This window comes from Pleurodeles waltl, chromosome 12 (genome assembly GCF_031143425.1).
Source record: "Pleurodeles waltl isolate 20211129_DDA chromosome 12, aPleWal1.hap1.20221129, whole genome shotgun sequence".
Taxonomy (NCBI): domain Eukaryota; kingdom Metazoa; phylum Chordata; class Amphibia; order Caudata; family Salamandridae; genus Pleurodeles; species Pleurodeles waltl.
In genome coordinates this window covers 46547181-46568068 of record NC_090451.1, presented here as the reverse complement: position 1 = coordinate 46568068, position 20888 = coordinate 46547181, and the positions used below count along the sequence as shown (strand labels likewise).

Here is a 20888-nt window from a genome sequence, read left to right as displayed (position 1 = left end):
GAGCAACCAAATTGACATGGGAACAAGTGTACTGGTGGGGCTCTCAGGTCTTCTCCACTATCTAGGGGAGGCAGTGCATGGACAACATGATGGGGCTACAGGATCTGTATTGAGGTAGGGGTCTACAATTTGTAAGCGCAGCAGAAGAAGGCTGTGGGAAGCTAGCCAGGTGTGTGGTGTTTACCTATAGTACTTACACCTTATACCAGGTCCCGGTATCCCCTCTCAGTGAAGTGTAGGCAGTGTCTAGAATCCAGGCTCTCTAGAGGTAGCTGTGGATGAGCAGTCGAGGCTTATCTCAGAGACATGCAAAACTCATGCAGTCCACTACAGTCACATAGTACTTACAAACAAGAAAGAAAACACTTGGTTGTACAAAAAAAAGGTACATTATTTTTGGAACACAGTATCAGAAAATACTAGACAGGCAACCCTCCAATAGGAGGTAAGTAAATACACTATAGTTATACACTAATAAACAGTAAGGTATAAAAAGGTTAGAAAACTGTGTAAAATAGCAATAAGCAATAGTGACCCTAGGGGGAGCCCAAACCATATACTAAAAGTGGAATGCGAACACTGGGCCCCCACCTAGGTAAGTAAATTGTGTAGAGGGGAGCTGGGAGTACTAGGAAACCACACACGTAAGGACTGCAGTACCCCCAGCAACCAGGAATGCAGGAGTAAAACACTGGATTTCCCCCAAACCACCTCAAAGGAGGAAAAGACAAAAAAGAGGACATCCAGAACAGCCTGCAAGAAACCAGCAATGGATTACCGACGATGGAGACCTGTGGAGAGAGGCACCAAGTCCAGAAGTGTCTGTGGAGTCCAGGGGGAGTAGGAGATACCCAGAGGAACCTTTTGGAGTTGGTCAACTGCAGCCCAGAAGCTGGAGAAAAGTTCCTGATGAGTGCCAAAGGTGTCCCACGTTGAAAGCTCAATTGCAGACAGGTGTCGGTGAAGTATTTCCACCAACCAGCCTTGGCAAAGGCAAATTCGCAGTTAGAGGAAAAGAGGTGGTGCCGGGGACCAGCAAGGCCCAGGAGGACTCTACCCAGGAGGGGGAGTCACAGGGGACCCTCTGCATCGCAGAAGGCCCACAGCAGCAGTGGCAGCACTCACAGGTGTCCCACAGGACAGGGACACAGAAGTCTCTGAAGCAGCCCAGGCAGAACCACAGAAGTTGCTCCCACATAGCCGATGGACCATGCAGAGGTCCAGGAGTTGCAGGAGGGCTGGAGCTACATATTGCCTGAAGTTCCTCTTGGAAGTCAAGCAAACAAGCCTTGGCAGTTGCAAAGGACGCAGTGCACGGGGTAGTGTCTTGCCTGGAGTGGGAAGGACTTATCCCCACCAAAGTGCGACAGCTGTTAGAGAGGACCAAGGGGACTCTCCTGACCACCACCCGTGAAGCAGGATTAACGCCACTCAGGGTGAGGGGAGATCCACGCAGCCGGTTGTCGTTGCAGCCATGTGGATGCAGGGGAGTGATGCGGATGCAGGGGAGTGATACCTTCACCCCAAGGGAGATTCCTTCTTCTTTTGTGCAGGCTGAAGAGTTGCAGTCTTCTGAGGATGCACAGCCGGGAAAATGTTGCAAGGCTGGTAGGAATTCTCAATACAATGTTGCAGAAGAGTCTTCCTTGTGGATCTCCAGCTTGTAGGTTCCTGGAGGATCCACTCGCGGTTCCGGAGGCCAGAGTTGAAGCAGAGGTTGCAGAGTTCTGCTGGAATCTTGCAAGCCGAATCTGAGGACCCACCCCAGAGGAAGACCCTATATAGTCCAAAGAGGGGACTTAGTCATCTAACGAGGTAACTACGTATCAGAGGATGCTTCTGACGTCACATGCCTGGCCTGGCCACTCAGATGCTCCCAGAGTTCCTTGCCAACCTTGGAATCAAGATAGCAGAACCCGGGGAACCTCTGGAAGAGCTCTGGGCACTCCCCTTTCCATTGTCCAGTTTCGTGCCAGAGCAGGGACTGGGGGTCTCTGAACCGGTGTGGACTGGTTTATGCACGTAGGGCACCAAATGTGCTCTTCAAAGCAAACCAGTGGCTTACGGATGCTATCCCTCCCAAGCCAGTCACACCTATTTTCAAAGGGAGAGGATGTTACCTCCCTCTCCCAAGCAAATCCTTTGTTCTGCCTTCCTGGGCTTGATCAGATCAACCCTGTCTGAGGGGTGGCAGAAGCTGGGCTGCATGTAAGACTGGTGGTAGCAAAGCTGGGAGTCCTCGAAGAAGGCCCCTGAGTGCATGGAATCACACTTCCAATACTTGCAACAGTATTGGGGTATGATTCTGACATGTTTGATACCAAACATGCCCAGGCTCGAAGTTACCATTATGTAGCTTGACATAGGTAGTGACCTATGTCTGGTACACATACAAAATGGCATCCCCGCACTCACGAATTCCAGTAAAATGGGGTTGGAGTTTGGGGGGGGGGGGGCACCTCTGCTCGTGCAGGGGTGCCCTCACACACAGGTACCTGCACCATGCCCTCTCTGTAGGGCCTACCATAGGAGTGACTTACAGTGACCTGGTGCAGTGAGCTGTAGTGAAACCGGGTGCGTGCATTCGGTTCACGCAGACTGCAATGGAAGACCTGCAGAACCCTTTGGTTGGGGTCCCTGTGGGTGGCAGAATAACTGCTGCAGCCCATAGGGATCCCCTGGACACCCAATGCCCTGGGTACCTAGGCTCCATATACGAGGGACTTATATGGGGGGACCGGTATGCTAATTGTGGGAAGAAAATGTTACTAGCAACCAAATTTAGAGGACAGAGCATAATCACTGGTGTCCTGGATAGCAGGATCCCAGTGAACACAGTCTAACACACTGACAACAGGCAGAACATGGAGTTAACCATGCCAAGAAAGAAGGCACTTTCCTACAAAGCCCAGTTGCCTGGTCTTCTCCTTCCTACACTTTCTGGATTCCTGCATAGTGTTACTGCTGCTGCAGGTTTTGCACTGCCATAGATTTTCGTCCTGATTGCCTAGCATGGCAGGAAGGTTGAGTGTATTACAAGAGGATGATGTGATAGAACTTAACACTGATGCTGACAGGTAGAGGGAGACCAAGATTCACCTAGACAGTAGCCCGTAATATGTTCTAGTTCAGTCTGGAGCTGTTCCTAAGTGCTATTAACGTATTTGGAGGAAAAAACAAATCTTGTTTCTAAAGAAGATATATTTTTTCTTGTGGCAGGTTCATGTCAAGATTTCAGTCTCCAAAGGCATTAAATTTGTGGGGTATCCTGGAAAGCACCACTTGATAAGAAAGATGTGTGTGGCACCAAGCGAGACAAAGCCCACCTCCCTGGTTTTGTCCTTCAGTGAACTAGGACAAACTAGTATTACAGGTAACATTGACCTATTATATTTCGTACATTTAATCATTTTTTGTATCCTGATTATTTTGAAAAAGTATGTGGGAGAGACAGCTTATCCACTGATTTAAAGCAACATTAAGTAGCCTAAAAGCACCAACTAAGTAAACAGCCTATATGGTGACTGAATTAATCTTTCCTCTGCTTTTTACCTCAGACCCCTTTCCTATTTCAGCCTCGCTGAAGGTTGTCCTTTGCTTCCTATTAGTTATTTAGGGCAGAATTGGATATGGTATGGAGGTGTTGGACTTGGGCAAATAGTTTTAAAGATAAAAATGTAGCAGGAACACTGGCATGGAAGTGAATGACAACATTCCATGTTATTCTGTGTTCTTCCACTTAGGTGATTCTATTCTGTCCCATTTATTAACACGGAGGACAGTAAGGAGAGATGGTAGGTGAACACTTAACACTGTTAATCCTTTGAAAGTCAATGTTCAAAAGTGAGCAGGAGACTGAGAGAATCTACTAGCTTTCACTTTCAAGATAGTAACAGCCTAAAAATGGTGGGCACAGCAGAACACGATGAAGAGAAGGCCATTAAGACACAGTCACGCACAGGATGGGCTGCTCACGTACCAATGTGACATTTTACAATTACAGAACTGCACATATTTTTAGGATTTAAAGGATGTGCATTATTCTGTCAGCTAGTGGCTGAGACCAGAATTTTGTCTTGCAGCACTTCTCTTCTTATTTTTGTGGACGTTGTCAAGTTTTGTGGGTCATTTAGCACCTTGTGAGATTGAAGAAAGAATGTTTTTCACTAAAAAAGCTTAAGAGTTATTGAAAAGTTGGAGGGTTTCAACTAAACCCTTGATGGGCATTAAGGAAGTTCATCAAGTCACCAAAGAAAGACACATTTTACGCACAGTTTTTGGAAGGATGTACATTCACCATATAGGTCGACGAATGAGCCAGGGCTTTGGGCAACACTCACTTAAGATTTTGCCCCAACTCCCCATAAATTCACCCAGGACAACCACAATGTGTGCATACATTGTCTCCTAAAGGACCCAAGGAGGAGGGGTGTGATGCATGTGATGAATTAAAGCCTGCCCTCTGGGCTAGGAGGGCCTACCATAGGGATGACTTACAGTGACCTGGTGCAGTGACCTGTAGTGAAAAGGTGCATGGACCTTTTCACACAGGCTGCAATGGCAGGCCTGCAGACACATTTTGCATGGGCTCACGTGGGTGGCACAATACATGCTGCAGCCCATGGGGGACCTCTGGTGCCCCAATGCCCCAGGTACCGAAGTGCCATATACTAGGGACTTATATGGGGGCTCCAGTATGCCAATTGTGGGGTGTACAAAGTCCCAAGCAACCAATTTTAGAGAGAGAGAGAGCACAATCACTGGGGCCCTGGTTAGCAGGATCCCAGTGAAAGCAGTCCAAGCATACTGATAGCAGGCAAAAAGTGGGGGTAACCATGCCAAAAAGAGGGTACTTTCCTACACTCCACTCCCCCCCCCCCCCCACACACAAACGAAGGGCAATAAGACTAACCTTGGCCAATGAGTCCTTATAGTCTAAGTGGAAATACCTGGAGAGTCCATCTGCATTGGTGTGGTTACTCCCAGTACTATTTTCCACTGTATGGCCCATTCCCTGTGGGGAGATGGCCCACCCTATCAGTTTGGGATTTTCTCCTGTAATATGTCTAAACTGCAGGCCCTCTGGTTCTTGAGTTGCTGGTGTGGACTCAAGTGTATTAGGGCAGGACAGGATTGCTGTCCCTGTGGCTCTATAGTAGGGCAGGGTTGCTGTTCTAAGGGGTGTAGAGAAGGATAGAGCTGCTGTCCTAAAGGCTCTAGAGGAGGACAGGCAGGATTGCTCTCATAAATGTTTAGGGGTGAAGCAGAGTTGCTGCCCCAGAGTTTCCCTAGTATGGACAGGATGGCTTTTCCAAGTTTTCTAAAGTAGGACAGGTTTGAGGTTCTACCCTAGGGTCCTTCCAGATGGATTATTTTACCCCTAGGCTCCTGTGGTGTAGGTTCCACCCAGGGAGTGGGTTCCTTCCTGAGGGAAGTGGGATCCTCAGTGGGTGTTTGGACAGGGGGTAACTGTGTATCCTGTCTGTCTCTGGTGTTAGGAGGGTCCTGGGCCATTATTCCAGGCTCCAGGGCTCCTTGCTATTTAGCCTGTGTCGTGTTTAAGGCAAGGAGGTGTTTAGGGATGCCCAGCATAGCTGCATGGGCTTGAAACTCTACTTCAGCCAAAACTGAGGCCTCCAAGTCATTACCCAGGAGGCACTCTGCAGGTAAGTTAGAAGACACTACAACCTGTTTAGTCCCAGCAACCCCACCCTAGCTAAAGTCTACCATAGCTCTGGGGAGGCACTGAGTGGAGTTATTCACATATGTGACTTCGAACATGTGACCAAGTAGGTGTTGTTCAGGTGACACCAGTTTTTCAGTTACTATGGTGACATTGACACCTGTGTCCCTGTAGGCCTCAGCCTTAACAATATTTATCAAGGGATGCTGCTTGCATGTATCCATATTAAGGGGACAAGCATCTAGGGTAGCAAGGCCACTGCCACCCTCCGAGACAAGAACTGTCTTAGGGGTTTCTATGCCTACCCCAGGGCCTACTACAGTCTCAAAAGCAAACCCAGCTACACTCTTGAGCTGATTACTGCGACCACTGTTGTTGCTACTGCTAGGGGTACTAGTGGTAGTAGTAGTAGTAGCAGGCTTGGTGCTACTTTTAGGACAAGTGTTGTCACCTGCCCTGTGGCCTGGTTGTCTACATATGTAGCAACAAGGTTTCTTGTTGGAAGAGGAAGAGGACTTAAACCCACCCCAGAAGAGTTTTCTGGGCTTGATGAAGACTCTTTTTGTTTGCCTTTGTCCCCACCTTTGTCCTGATGCTTATCTGGTTCCTTCTTCTTGTGGTCACCCCCTGTGTGAGTTTTTCTACTCACCCTAGTGCAGACCCACTTGCCTGCCTTCTTTCCCAGTTCTTGGGGAGAGGTCAGATCAGAGTTCACCAGATATTGATGTAGCTGATCAGACATACAGTTATTCAGAATGTGCTCTCTCAAAATCAGATTGTATAAGCCCTGGTAGTCGCGTACTTTGCTTCCATGTAACCAGCCTTCCAGAGCTTTAACTGAGCAGGCCACAAAATCTATCCAATCCTGGGAGGACTCCTTTTTGGTCTCCCTGGACTTGATCCTATATTTCTCAGTGGTTATCCTAAACCCATCTAAGAGTACAATCTTGGGTGCTATATAGTCATCTGCATCCTCTTCTCTGACAGTGAGGAGTTTGTCTCTGTCTTTATCACAGAAGGAGAGCCACAAGATTGCTGCCTGCTGTCTTTTGGGGAACCTCTTTACTTTACAGGCCCTCTCCAAAGCAGTGAACCATTTATGAATGTCATCTCCCACCTTGTAAGCTGGGACTATCTTGCTCAGGTCCGTACATTCATAGGATCCTCCCTGACCCTGGTGTCCCTAAAGCTAAGATTGCTGCATCCATGGGGAGCTAACCCCAAATTCAGTCTCTCCCGTTCCACTGCTAAGGCCTCCCTATCTAGGGCTAGTTTTTTTCTGCTGTAGCCTCAGCTTGGCCTCCTCCAATCTCAGTTTCCTAAGTTCTCTATCTAAGGAATCTTCCCCTGAGTTGGAGTAGTGAGTCCCCTCAGATACTGAGGATACATGGGTATTGACAGAGGATGAACTATCCCTCCTTCTGGGAACTCTCTGAACCAACCCTCTAGCTGTAAAAGTGGGCTTACTTGAGTGACCCCCCTTTCACTGCCTCCAATGCTCTTAACAGGGCTGTGGTGTTCCTAAATGTACCCTGCCTAGGACTGGAGGGTCAGTCTCTACTTCCTTCTCCCCCTGGTTCCCTGAGTTTTCCTGGTCAGCCTGGAGTAGTAACCCCAAACACAGGTACCTACACCCTGCCCTCTGGTGTAGGAGGGCCTACCATAGGGGTAACTTACAGTGACCTGGTGTAGTGACCTGTAGTGAAAGGGTGCATGCACCTTTTCACACAGGCTGCACTCGCAGGCCTGCAGACATATTTTGCATGGGCTTCCATGGGTGGCACAATACATGCTGCAGGCCATGGGGAACCCCTGGTGCCCCAGTGCCATGGGTATCCAAGTGCCATATACTAGGGACTTACATGGGGGCACCAATATGCCAATTGTGGGGTGTGCAAAGTCCTAGGCAACCAAATGTAGAGGGAGAGAGCACAAACACTGGGGTCCTGGTTAGCAGGATCCCAGTAAAAACAGTCAGAAAAACTTACAGCAGGCAAAAAGTGGGTGTAACCATGCCAGAAAGGGGGTACTTTACTACAGCCTGATTGATCATTGGTCAACTTTGGTCCTTTTTTTAAAAAGGCCATAAGCTGTAAGATGAATTCTGCATTCTCTTTGCAGCCTATTACACCGATATATACTGCTTACTAATATTCAGTGCGACTCCCACTTTGACGATGTGGAATGATTCAAGCATGTGAATCTATGAATGATATCCCATTACTGGAGAAGGCTGGATATCTCAGAACCACCAAAGTCAAGAAGATACTTCAAACAGGCAGAGGACCATGTCTAGCTTCTCCGGCTGATGAGAGTAGAAACCATGTCAAGAACCATTCAAAATTCCTCCCTACATCCTGGAACAGCTGGAAAGGTAAGAACAGGCACCTTGGAAGATGGTCAAGGACAATGCAGCCTAAGCATTCTTAACTGTGAAGACAATGAAGCCTTTCCTTGACAGCGATTGAGCTGGTGCTTCCTGGGATGCTGGCTAAGGTAATCTTGTGGCTCCTGACTAGTTTCCATCCCTCAAAATGACCTCCATACTGAAGTCAGTGGAGCTTCGGCTTTCGTTAATGGCTTATGTTATTTCCCTCAGGCAGGTGAACTCAGTGTTTCATTTTCTAGAGAGATTCAGCCGCAAAGTGGCTCTGCATGCTTCCCAGCCTTAGGCCCAGTCTGGAGAGAGTGTGGTAACCTCATAGTGGCTCGTCTGTTCTTCTCTTCTGCACTGATGTACTGTACCGATCTTTTGCTGGCCCTATGGCCCTGACTAGAAAACAGGCTGTCACCACTGTCAATCTCCTGCAGCCTGAGTAGAGAGGGCAGCACATACCTACACTTTAGGTACCTCTATGACAGAACATAGTTTCATGCCAGATGTTGGGAGACCCAGGAATCTAAACATGTAAACTTGAGAGGATCATTTTTAGATTAAGAATGAATGAAACGGAACTAAACGTTACAGTATGAACAAATTAATGAACAACACCAGACATAAATTTGCTTGTGGGAAGGGTAGTGATTATGTGGTACAAGCTCCCAGCAGAGGAAGGGAGTTTAGGAAACGTGAAACAGGCACACAAGAGTATAGTAAAAAAAAGTCTACATTAAAGGCACAAACATGTATAAGCCGTCTGGAAAAGCAAATGAACGCGGTCAGCTACAATGGGCTTGTAAACCTGTGGAGTTATTTCGAGTTTGGTGGAATGGAAGGACTGCTGTAAGTAAGCAATTCTCACACCACGCCAAACTCTAAGTTCGCCATCTCGTTTAGAGATGGAGGAACCACCTGGTTTCCCATGGCGGAGCCCTCAGACAGCACAGCCAGGTCGCAACAGGAAACCCTTTAACACAAACCCATCTGCCTTAGCATCAGTGGTTTCAAAGCATCACACGTCTTGCTCTATTTAGGGTGGGCCTTCCAACAATCTTTTTTCTTATCCAAGACTGATGTGATAGGCACGGTGTATGTGAAGAGGAAAACAAAACATGTACTCCCATCTGTGTGTTTGTGAGGGGAGTGGGGAGTTAGTGCTATTGCTTTTTGTTTTGCAGAAGCAAACCCTGACTGTGGGGGGTTGATCTGACAAAAAAGAAGAGTGTCAGGCTGTTGTAACGTGATGGATGGTCAGCATTTCAATTTTACCAAACCCTGGCAAACGAACTTGAACAGAAATGATCCAAGCTGTGCTGGCTGTGATCTCTAAGTATTGTCGGGGGGTTTCTAGGCCCTCCACCAGCCCAGCAGACTAGTGGGACAGCCAATATATTCTAAATGAACAGTCGTTTGCTAATCCTGTCTTTTTATATTTGTCTTCTTTATCACATCTGTCTTACACACCCATTCTAAAATCACTCTTCTAGGTGACAAGTTATGTTATTGAATGTTCCCACAGTTTAGAAATATAAAAAGATTAATCTGATGTAATTGAATTGTTATGTTGGAAAAGCAACCAAGTAATACTCTCAATGGACTTGTGTGTGTGAATGGGAAGAGGGGAGGTTATCCTTTAGTCCAGTGGTTCCCAACCTGTGGTCCAGGGACCACTGGGGGTCCGCAAAGCCTCCTCAGGGGGTCCGCGACTGCTTACAAAATTAAATAATATTAACAGATTAGGTCCCCAGCTTTCAGTAATGAGTCAGTGGGGGGGTCTCCGGATTCCAATAATGATTCAGTGGGGCTCCCCGGGTTCCAGTAATGATAAAGTGGGGGTCCACAGAAGTCAAAAGGTTGGGAACCACTGCTTTAGTCCATTGGAATATGAGCTTTGTTTAAGTGTTTTGTGGGTTGTGCTTCCTTAAATCGAACATTTGTCTCAAACTTAAGGGTGTTGCCTTTAATTCTTGCTTGTCATTCTTCAGCAAGAGCCTTTGCTTATGGAAGTGCAAACTGTTGCCACGATGGGACACAAATTATGAAATCAGGCAAGTACTTGGAGGACAGTTACATGGACAAAAAAAACCCAGCTGCAACCGATTTCATCAAAAGAAGTGTCATTATTGAGGTAAGTGGGAGTGAGGCTTCTCATCCCGCTTTATTCGTTTTTTCATCTGTTGAGCACAGAGCATCTAGTACAATATTTATCAGCGACTATTAGACTCAGTGGTTCCTATTCCTGGGTACACAGAATCCTGAGACAAAGGAAGTAACCACACTGTCATAAAAAAAACAATCAAAATGTCGTACCATTACCTAACAATCACTGGCAAAGCTATAGTTCTTGCACTGGCTACCACCCTTTTGACTTTTTAAATGCGTGTTTTTTGTCATCTTTCAGTCCTTGGCCAGGCTCTCACCTTCTTACCAGCCTTCTATTATCTATCGCCTAGGTTGCAATGCAAAGCTGCGAAACCCATTTCCCTCTGACCCAGCAATCAAGCATCGAAGGGCTAGTGGAAAGGAATCTGATGGTAGCCTGTCACATTGACTACCCTTGGTGACCTAAAGTTTGGCGCATCCAAATCTGACTAGACGTTTCATATTTCCTACGAAATTATAAAGGCTAATATTGAGTGCAGCACTGTTTGACTGGGAGATGGCACTTTATGACCAATGGGCGGTTTACAAACGTTTGGGGCTTTATATGTTCTTTATTGGAAATTACAGCATAAGATTTTCGGGTACCAGTAGATTTAGAAAAAACTTTCATTTTACCAAAACCCTAGAAGACAAACGAAGATAAAGAGCTTCTGTGCGAGAAGAGTTTGTAATCTGCATTATTCAGTAAAATAAATGAGCTTGCATATGCTAGGCTGCTTTATTGCTGTTTAGCAAATCATTCTGGGACACAACACATGAAACCCTGTACTGCCGACGAACATGAGAGGTGAAGGGCACAGAGTCCTCTTTGCTTTCTGTCCCTTTTGCAGCCTTTGACTCTCGAGACCAGCGTTAGCAAGAGCAGTGTTAGCGCTACCAAAGAGCATTTGTTACCCACTGCTATGCTTAACTGTTGTTCCTGGACTTGCCAAGGATCTGATCAGTTGGGGCATGGTTACGGTGGCCATTTCAGTCACCATGAAGACTATTTCCAGTTACAGGATTTTAATCTAGAAATTATTGATATCAGTTGGTCTGATTAGTTCAATAGCAGATAAACCAAGACTACAGCACCCATAATGCATCACTTAGTTACACGAAACTCCAAAACGGTAAGCAATGCCGATACTAACAAAGTGAAATAGCCACTCAAGTATTGGGTACATGTTCACTAGTGCCATCTGATTCTTCATTGGCTTTCCCTGAACTATGCCCCTTAAACGTTCTTGTAGTGGCTTCTTCACATGAACTCCATTATTTCCCATAGGATTGAAGCTTCCCACTGTGCTCAGATTAGTGCAGTAAGAGTTGGGACTTTCGAAGCTGGCGCCTTAAAAGTTGTGAAGCCATCTTTAATAAAATAGCTTGGTAGGTTAATTAATGTTTTTAGTCATAATGAGAGGTCAGGAGAGTTGATTTCCACACGAAATCTCCAGAGATTAAAGAGTCACGCGGCCACTAGTGTGTATATGTGGGACACACATCTGTCAGGGCCCGGAACTTGAGTGATTTGGTGACCGCTTTGAACAACCTGCATTTTTCCCGTATACAGCAAGAACATTTCTGAGTGTCCCTTTCACTAGAACACACACAACCCTTGAATGTAAGCAGGACACCGAAACCTGTAATAGACATTGACAGCACATGACGGCAGTGATGCAATCACGTTTTTCTGACCATAAGTCTTTTTAGGTCACTGCACTGAGCAGAGCTGCCACAACATTTGCATAAAATGCTTCCTCCGGTGACGGCATCTGCGGTGTCGTTAGGGCACATAGGGGGTCATTAAGACCTCGGCGGTCGGTGTAACAGTGGCGGTAGTACCACCAACAGGCTGGCGGTACATACCATCACTATTATGACATTGACGGTTTGGCCAAAGCCAAACAGCCAAGTTAACACACCGACTGCCATGGCGGTAATGACCGCTGGGCTCCAGACTACAGTCTCCAGCCCGGCGGCCGTCACTAGGCCGCCCATGGCATTTTGACCCCGCCCACCGCCGTGGTTTCTGTACTGCAACAAAAACCATGGCGGTAGGCACTATCAGTGCCAGGGAATTCTTTCCCTGGCACTGATAGGGGTCTCCTCTGCCCTCTCCCCCTCCCCCGAGTTCTCCCTCTCCCCCGAGTTCTCCCTCTCCCCCGATATATACACACATACACGCACATACATACACACCCATACACACACGCATTCCCACATTCACCCACACATGCATACATTCATACACACTCACAGCAACACTCACTAACATACATCCAGGCACATACGCAATCACACACACACACCCATTCATGCACACACCCATTACACACGCATGCACGCATACAAACAGTCACACACCCACACACGCACACAACACCGCCCACCTCCCTCTCCTGTCAGAGAACCCGCTTACCTGCTTGCAGGGGATCCTCCGGCAGGAGAATGGACGCAGCGCTGCTGCCAGCAGCGGCATCCGCCAGCAGAAAACTGCCAGGCCGTATCATGGCTCATGATACAGTCGGTGGCATTCTGCTGGTGTGGCGCTGCTGCTGGCAGCAGCCCCACCTTACCGCCTTTCGCCACCATGACCATAGAGGGAATTCCAGCTACGGTCATAATTAGGTGGATGGTCGGTAGCCATGGCGATGGCATGTTGGTGGCCGTCGCCGTGGCGGTAGGTGGCATTTGCCGCCAATGTCATAATGAGGCTCATAGAGCTGTTACTTCCCTGAAGCCGGTGCCCAGCGAGTCTTCTAACTGTGCTGCACAGTCAGGGTTCAGCAAGTATGAAAATGCACTGCAGGCCAGATGTCCCTCTGCTCCGTCGCTGTACTCAGTACAGTGAAGCGTGTCCACCTCCCAGTAGGCAGCAAGATGCTAAGAATTCTGGGATTTCTGTGGGCCCCATGCTGTCGATGAGGGTCCTTCCAACCACTGCCCTACCAAACGCACCCGAACTCTGACCCCACCCCCTCCATTTTTGTGCAATTTCAACAAGCAAGTTAAACTAACTATAACATCACCTAATGTACATGGGGTGAGCTTTGACCAGGGGCTCTAGATAATAAATTCCTATGCAGTGTGGTGTGCATTTTTTCTCAGTGTTGAATATCACATCCACATGGCTTCTAACAGCTATGATGATGGTGTGGCACGGCGCGGGCAGGAAGAAAGCAGTTAGGGCACAGGCACCATCAGCCCCCCCATCAACGTCATTGCAAAAGAGTTCTAATGAACACTAGAGAGCTAACATTCTACATTCGTGACAAAGTGAGGCTTGTCTATGCGCCGTGGTATTGGAATAGGAGCTCCAGAATTGAAATTATTTCCAATGGAGGAGACTGACATAAATAAAATAAGGAATTTAATATTGTCATATAAATTATGGATAACACTCTAGAGAACTAAAATAAGGACAGTTTTACAATAGCTTCTCAAATATCTACGCCACCCATGTCAGAAAAAAAATTCTGCCATGCTGAGTGAAATGTACTTCCAACAACAGTCTGTCCAGTGACTATGAGTTGTCCAACTACTAGATACTAACATTAGATATTCAAGAGAAGAGTTTTGCTGACACAGGAATTAAGGAAGAAATGAAACTAGCTGGTATAAAAATGTGAAAAGAAAGTATGAGTGTAGGAAGCTGGGTTCTGGTTGCAGTACCCTCCAGCTGTTTGTCTGATTTTGTTATGCAACTTTAACTGAAGTGCACTGGGTTCCTGCTTACCAGGTCCCCAGTGCCAGTGTTCTTCCCAAAATGAGACACCTGGCCACTTGATTGATAAGTGGCCAGGCCGTTTAGCACCTCTGTAAGTCCCTAGTAAATGGTAACCACTGGTACCTAGGACCTAGGTACTAAAGAGGGCCCCTAAGAGCTGCAATATAACTTGTGCCATTCTAAGGGACCCAGCACCAACCTCATGCAGACTGCCATTGCAGGCTGCATGACAAGGTGTTCCCAAAATTGCTGTGTGCCATGTCCCCTAAAACACTGCCTGTCATATTTCTAAGTCACTGCTACAGCAGGCCTTACAGCCCTTGGGCAGAGTACATTATATTACATTTGTGGGCATATCTGCATAGCAGCTATGCCCCTAATATGTCTTTGTTAATTTTTAGACCTAGTAAGTGTACAGGGAAGCCATTTTAAATACATGTGCTGGACACTGGTCAATACGAGTTCCCCAGCTACACGATGGCTTAACTGAAACTAGGGATATTTGGTATCAAACATCTTGTAATAACAAACCCTCACTGATTCCAATGATGCATTTCTTAATACATGCACCCAGAGGGCAGCTTAGAGGTGCCCCCTGAAAACCTACCAACTGATGGTGGGCTCACTCAATACTTCTAGCCAGCTTGCCAACAACAGACAAGATTCCAACCCCAAGAGCCTTTCCTCTCTGGCGGTCACAAACAAAGCCTGTTCTGGCAGGGGTGTTATACACCCCTCCCAACAGGATGCCCTGCAAATCTATATTCCATGGCAGGAGGTTTAAAAAAAGCCCACCGCCATTGGTGTGCAAATATAGCCTTCCTCAGATGAATAGCCGACCCCCCCCCATCCCAGGGCCCAGCAGGCACCTGGAGAGGCGGGAACATTAGCTATGCAGGAGGCATGTTGCATTTCCAAGCTGGACACACCACTAGGGTGACCAGCCTGAAACGTACACAGCTTTGGGGTTTTCACCATCTTGTGTGTGGTGGAATTAAGAATTCTGGCAGAGGGTGATACCCACTCCCCAAAGGAAGTGTTCATCTAGGGGGTGTAGTGACCCTGAGGGTAAATAGCCCATTGGATGCTACCCTTCACTTCCCTAAATTGAGTATTTAGGGAACCTCCTGATACCAGGACTTTAGATCTTTGCTGTACACAAACGAAGGAGTGAGCAAAGAAGCCCGTTGACCAAAGCCAAGTAGTACATCTGACTAGGCACCAACCCTGCGAGCCTGCCTGCTGCACACAACCCTTGAAGAGCAGCTGACCTGTCCTGCTGTTGCAGCATTGAAGAAACCAAGAGAGCTGCCAGTGCTTTGCAGATCACCAAGAAGAACTCCCTTGGAGCAGAGGAGCTGCTTCCCTGCATCTACAGGCAACCCATGAAAGAAATGTTGGGACGGAAATGCCAAACACCTGATGCTGGACATCACCACTGCATCCGAGCTGCCAAGACCGAGCTGAAGTGGATCAACAGTGTCAACTTGGTTTCCAGGCCCTCCAGAGACAAAGCCAACCTTGAGCTCACCCACTGTGGACTTCCTGACGGCGCTTGCAGACTCTTTCTGCAGGCCCCCTCCAACTACAAGTATCCCCTGCACCGGAACCCAATGCCAAAAGACGCCACTTCACACCCAGCCACACAGCCCGGGGAGAAGTGGGTCAATGGTGTCCCTACGTACCTGAGGATCACAAGGCCCAAGCTCTCCTGTGGGTTTCCCCGGACTGGCTGCCCCAGTCCCTGCTAGGAGCCTCTTTCTCACCAGACTGATCTCTATTGAAGTGAATGGGACACACAATGTTGTAACACACATGTGCTCCTGGGCGACCCAGAGCCCCCCTTGAGCTGAGCTGCTAGTGTGTCCTTGGACCTTGCCCCATACTCCCCTCAAAACCAGAAGAACAGTTCTGTAAGTTATTGCTACGTGCCTGCAGTGTCTGTTTCTTTCCCATAGGATAACATTAGGGCACCCGAGGCTGAAAAGCACCTCTGCACCCGGACGCCTCTGTGCCTCCCAAAGTGAACTATTAGTGCTGTTGTCCCATACTTACCTTACGTCTAGAAGAACAGTCTTTTGGGTTAACTCAAAGGGCCTTATTAGGAGGCTGGCGGTTTGAAGACTGTCAGCCTCGCGATGGCTGTCGGACCGCTGCGGCTGTGGTGGTCCGACCGCCACATCACGAGATTGGCAGGCAGCGCCGCCAAACTGCTGCCATTCCCGCCAGGTTCAGTGATTCAGACAAGTTGACGGCGGTCCTGGTTGTAATCAGCCAGGGTAGCACTGAACTCAGTGCCGCCCTGCTGATTACAACCTTGTTCTCTGCCAAGCTTTTCATGGAAGTTCTACCACCATGAGAAGGCTGGCGGAGAACAAGTGCAGAGGGCCACAGGGGAGCACCTGCACTGCCCATGGTATTGGCAGTGCAGGGGTCCCCCTGCCCAGCACCCTTGAAATGTGCACTGTCTGCTGTGCAGACAGTGAGCATGTCAAGGGTACTGGCAGCTTTGCCGCCGGCTCAATTATGAGTCAGGAACAATGGTTCCCGTCCATCAGCCCAGTGGAAAAGTTGTAATAGGGCCAGTGGGGAGACCGCCACCCAGACGACAGACTTCTCACTGGTTTGGCGGTTGGGTTTTCCGACCTCCAAACACATAATCAGGCCCTAAGTGCCTGAATGCAGTAAATGTTTTCCCATAGAATAACATTAGGGTACCCGACGCCGACCGGCACCTCTGCATCCGGAAGCCCCAGTTGCTCCCGAAGTGTCCTGTTTGTGCTGCTTTGGACCTTCTCTCCATACTCACCTCAAGCTCAGAAGAACAGTCTTGTAAGTTGTTCCTAAGTGCCCGTATGCAGTATATGTTTCTTTTCCCATAGTATAACATTAGGGCACCCAACGCTGAAAATCACCTGTGCACTCGGACACCCCCGTCACTCCTGAAGTGACCAGCCTTATACCTTGCCCCATACTTACCTTAATCCAGAAGGTTGGTTGTGTAAGTCACTGCTATGTCTCAATATGCAGTATATGTTTGTCCCTCATAGGATAGCATAACAGCTCCAAACATTTCACTGTCAACTTTTGAAAACTGTAAAAATTCATAACTTGAAAAGTACTTAACCGATTTTGATGATCTTGGTATCAAAATGTATATAAAAGTAGATATTTTTATGAATTGATGTTAGGTTTCTTTATTGAATGTGTGTCTCACTTACTGCCTATGTGTCTACAATATATGCTTACCCTATCCTCTGATTTGAATTGCTCACCCACACTACCACAAAAGAGAGCATTTATGGTGTCATTTGTGCCTCTGTAATTCCTTTCAGGTTTGCTATGACTCTTTGCACAGTGTACCTCTTTTTGCTCCACTATATAAAGAGTCAGCTTCCTACAATAAGTTTGTATTTATTTATGGCATAATATATTTTAAGGGGATACGAATAGTTTAAAGAGAAAGAGCCATACTTAAGGTCATAATCCCCTTTGCACATCTGTTTATTCAGAATACCCACACCCTCTGTCACTTAATAGCTCCTCAATTTTTAAATAGTCACATTTTGGTAGACACAGATTTATTTTATTCTTCCATTCAAATTTATGAGAGTAGATTTTTCAGAGGTGTAGAAAGCTGTAAAACAAATAGTTGTGTGTCCCAAAGGGTACTGAGGCCCTTCAAACGAGTTGCTGTTTCAACAGTTATTTATTTATTTTTAGTTTTCTTCCAATTTCTCTTCTGAGTAGTTGCATCTACATGTATAAATGTGCACTTGGTTCAACATAATTCTTGTTGTAACCTAAATATAATGAAAATGGTAAGGCACATTTAAAAGCATATATCTATTGTCTATAAAAAGTGTTGTTGTGTATAGTTCATAAACAACTTCTTTCAACATTAAACAATCAAACATTTTAAAATAAGTAACATTGCAAATCATCAGAGAGAAAAAGGAGGCTCCTATTTTAAAACAGTGAAAACTGTAGTGGATTTCACAAGTTTCACAACTTGGCAGAAGGCAAGGCCAGAAAAATATTTCAGAGCTCAAAAAATGACCACAAGCAATAAAACCAAACTGTTAGGATGCGGAGTATATGTGCGACCTACCAGAAGTGTCATTGGCAAATGAACCACCTGAGTGTTCCAAAACAGAACGCTGCTTCGTAAGCTAATCGAAGGGATCCAGAATGGATTTCGGATTACCCATAATATTGTGATTCAGAAGGTGTTTTGCGAGACGTACTTACTTGCACACTGACTACATTTGGAAGGCAAAAATGGAGAAAAATTCGACATATGATTTCAAATGTTTTAATATTCTGTGTTTCCATACTTCTGATAAAAAATGTTACCCCACTTGTGTGTTGGTGACTGTCCCCTGCGACAGGAATGGCCCAAAATGCAGCTTGGAAACATCAAGATTTTTCCATGAAATTTCTTTCTGGGGATGTGGGTAGCTGTGGTATTTGAGCTGATGGCTGCCTAGCACCCAGGACAGCCACCCAACCCAAGAGTTCTGAAAACTAGACACCCGGGGTAGCTCAGGGTTTTGGGGCTGAGTTGAAACCCACCACTGTTTCTTACTCAGAATGCCTTGCAAACATCAAAATGTGGCTAAAATAACAGATTTCCCTCCTATTTCTCAGAGGGAAAGTGCAAGAACCTTGAGGTATCAACAAGTCATACCATCCAGCATACCAACACTTCTCCCATTAAAAACTGAACTACAACTGTGTTGGTGAATATAAGGCCCAATAGAGGAAAGGACCCAAACTTAAAGGTGTACACGTCAACATTTTTCCATGGAATTTGTCTTCCTGTGGATGTGATTTGCTGCCCAGGCCCAGAGAAATCTACCATTTCCAGACAGTTCAAAAACTAGGCACCTGGGAGAGTCCAGGGTGTTATGGCTTGTGTGAATCCTGCTACTGTTTCTTACCCACAATGCCCTTCAAATGTCAAACTTTGGCTAAAATCCAAGATTTTTCTCACTACGAAATCAACTCAAAAACTGTACCCAGCTTGTGCGAGTAGGCCTGTTGAACATGACAGGAAAAATATCTAAATGCAGTGTGGGGACATCAAGGTCTATAGAAGTTAAATCTTTCTGAAAAAGGGGCTAACTGAGGTGTTTTGCTCAGAGTCAGCATCACTCAGATGTGAGTTTTTTCTTTACCAAAAAGTAGTGGGAGTAAGACTTTCTTGTATTTCTCATGTATGGGAACAAACTCTGATACTTTCTTATAGACAGGAGCTTATACTTCCTGCGCCAGCCTGTCCGGTAAAATGGATTTTGTCTTGCCACCAACGGATACCCTGAAGTCGAGTACAGACCCTCTGACAGCCTAGGAATTGAATACCTCAGTGTTGAGTATCTCAGCTGTGTATACTTCAAGGTCAGTTGCAGTTGATAATAGGGTTAACATAGGGGAAAGTCTGAGGTCCCAAGGGTGAAGAGTTCTGGTCACACACAAAGTTGACCTTAAAGATGAATGTAGTATCGTGAGCTTCATTGAACTTGTCTAAGGGTGTGGCCACAAAAGACTTTGTTTTTAGGGAAAAGTGGCGGCCATCTTTAAACAGGAAGCCTTTCTAAAGTTTTCATGGCTTTTTACAGGAAAGTACTTACTGTGATATTCTTATATTAGAAAGGACATTGAAAATTATATTTGTGGCGCAGTTCTAAGTGATATTTTTACTCATTCAAGCTGTCATGCAATATGTTAACCCGCCACCATTTTTGGAAACACCTGGGGAACCAGCTATACCATGGAAACAGTGGTATGATGCCTTTGAAACATATTTGGGTGCTATTGGGTCATCACGGTTTAGACCTGAAAGGAAAAAATGCTTGTTGTTTCATTCGTTAGGATTCGAAGGAAGATCTGCGTTTAAACGTTTACCTGATATTCAATTGGAGGACGGCGAAGAAGAAAACAAGTTACTTACCTGTAACTACAGTTATCCAGTATTGGTATCTTTCATAAATTCACATGCTTGAATCATCCCCGTCGTCGAAGTGGGAGTCCCACGGTACATAAAATAGCAATAAATAATAAATATTTTTTTTTTGCCATAGGCTATAATGGAGTCAGAGCTTGCTCATATAGCCTATCCATGTCCTTTTGTGAAAGGACCCAAACCTGCCTGCTGTCCAATCAGGCACCAGCACCCTCTAGAACCTTCTCCAGAGAAGCTCCCTTCCTCAGATTTTCCAGCACGAGAGTGAAAAATTAAAAACCTGAGAGGAATGCGAGCATCAAAGGGGAGGAGGGTGGGTCGCATGTGAATTTATGAAAGATACCAATACTGGATAACTGTAGTTACAGGTAAGTAACTTGTTTTCTTATCCAGTATTGGATCTTTCATAAATTCACATGCTTGAATCTGAATAGACTGCAGTATGGTTGATAAACATTGTATCCAGCGTAGGTGGAGGGTGCGAGCATGAAGACCCTCTATCTAAATTATAGTTAATAATAATCATAATAATAATAATAATAATAACATTTATAGAAAACTCATACATTTCTGAGCGTGAGTTACGAAGGAATACAGATACTCTAAGTACGTGCATATATACCTATATATATATAAATATATATATATATATATAAATATAGATAAAATTCATCTATCTGCATACACATTAATAAGTACATACATACGTACACTTTAGATATTTCACCAGGAAACACAATAGAAACATGGTTATCTGCATCTTAAACCATATGACTATAACTAAGGAAAGGTCTCACCTTAATGAAAGAGATGGCGTAGCACAGCTTGTCCTACTAGAGAGTCTGTTCTTTGTGATGACTCCAAACAATAGTGCTGCGTAAAGGAGTGTGTGGTTTTCCATGTCGCAGCCTGACAAATTTTTTCAAGGGCAATACCTTGAAACAAAGCAGCCGATGTGGAGACTGCTCTTGTAGAGTGGGCTCTCGGG

At 46.1% G+C, this 20888-nt stretch overlaps 1 protein-coding gene across 2 annotated transcripts in view; it reads left to right on the top strand.

Moving 5' to 3' along the window:
* The window catches only part of CPAMD8 (C3 and PZP like alpha-2-macroglobulin domain containing 8), a 1104327-nt gene that overhangs the window by 392014 nt on the left and 691425 nt on the right, over positions 1–20888 (top strand). For both annotated transcript variants that reach the window (XM_069217904.1, XM_069217903.1), the window contains exons 21-22: positions 3220–3373; positions 10049–10191. In XM_069217904.1, the coding sequence (XP_069074005.1) occupies positions 3220–3373; positions 10049–10191 (297 nt within the window). The remainder of the gene's footprint in view (positions 1–3219; positions 3374–10048; positions 10192–20888) is intronic.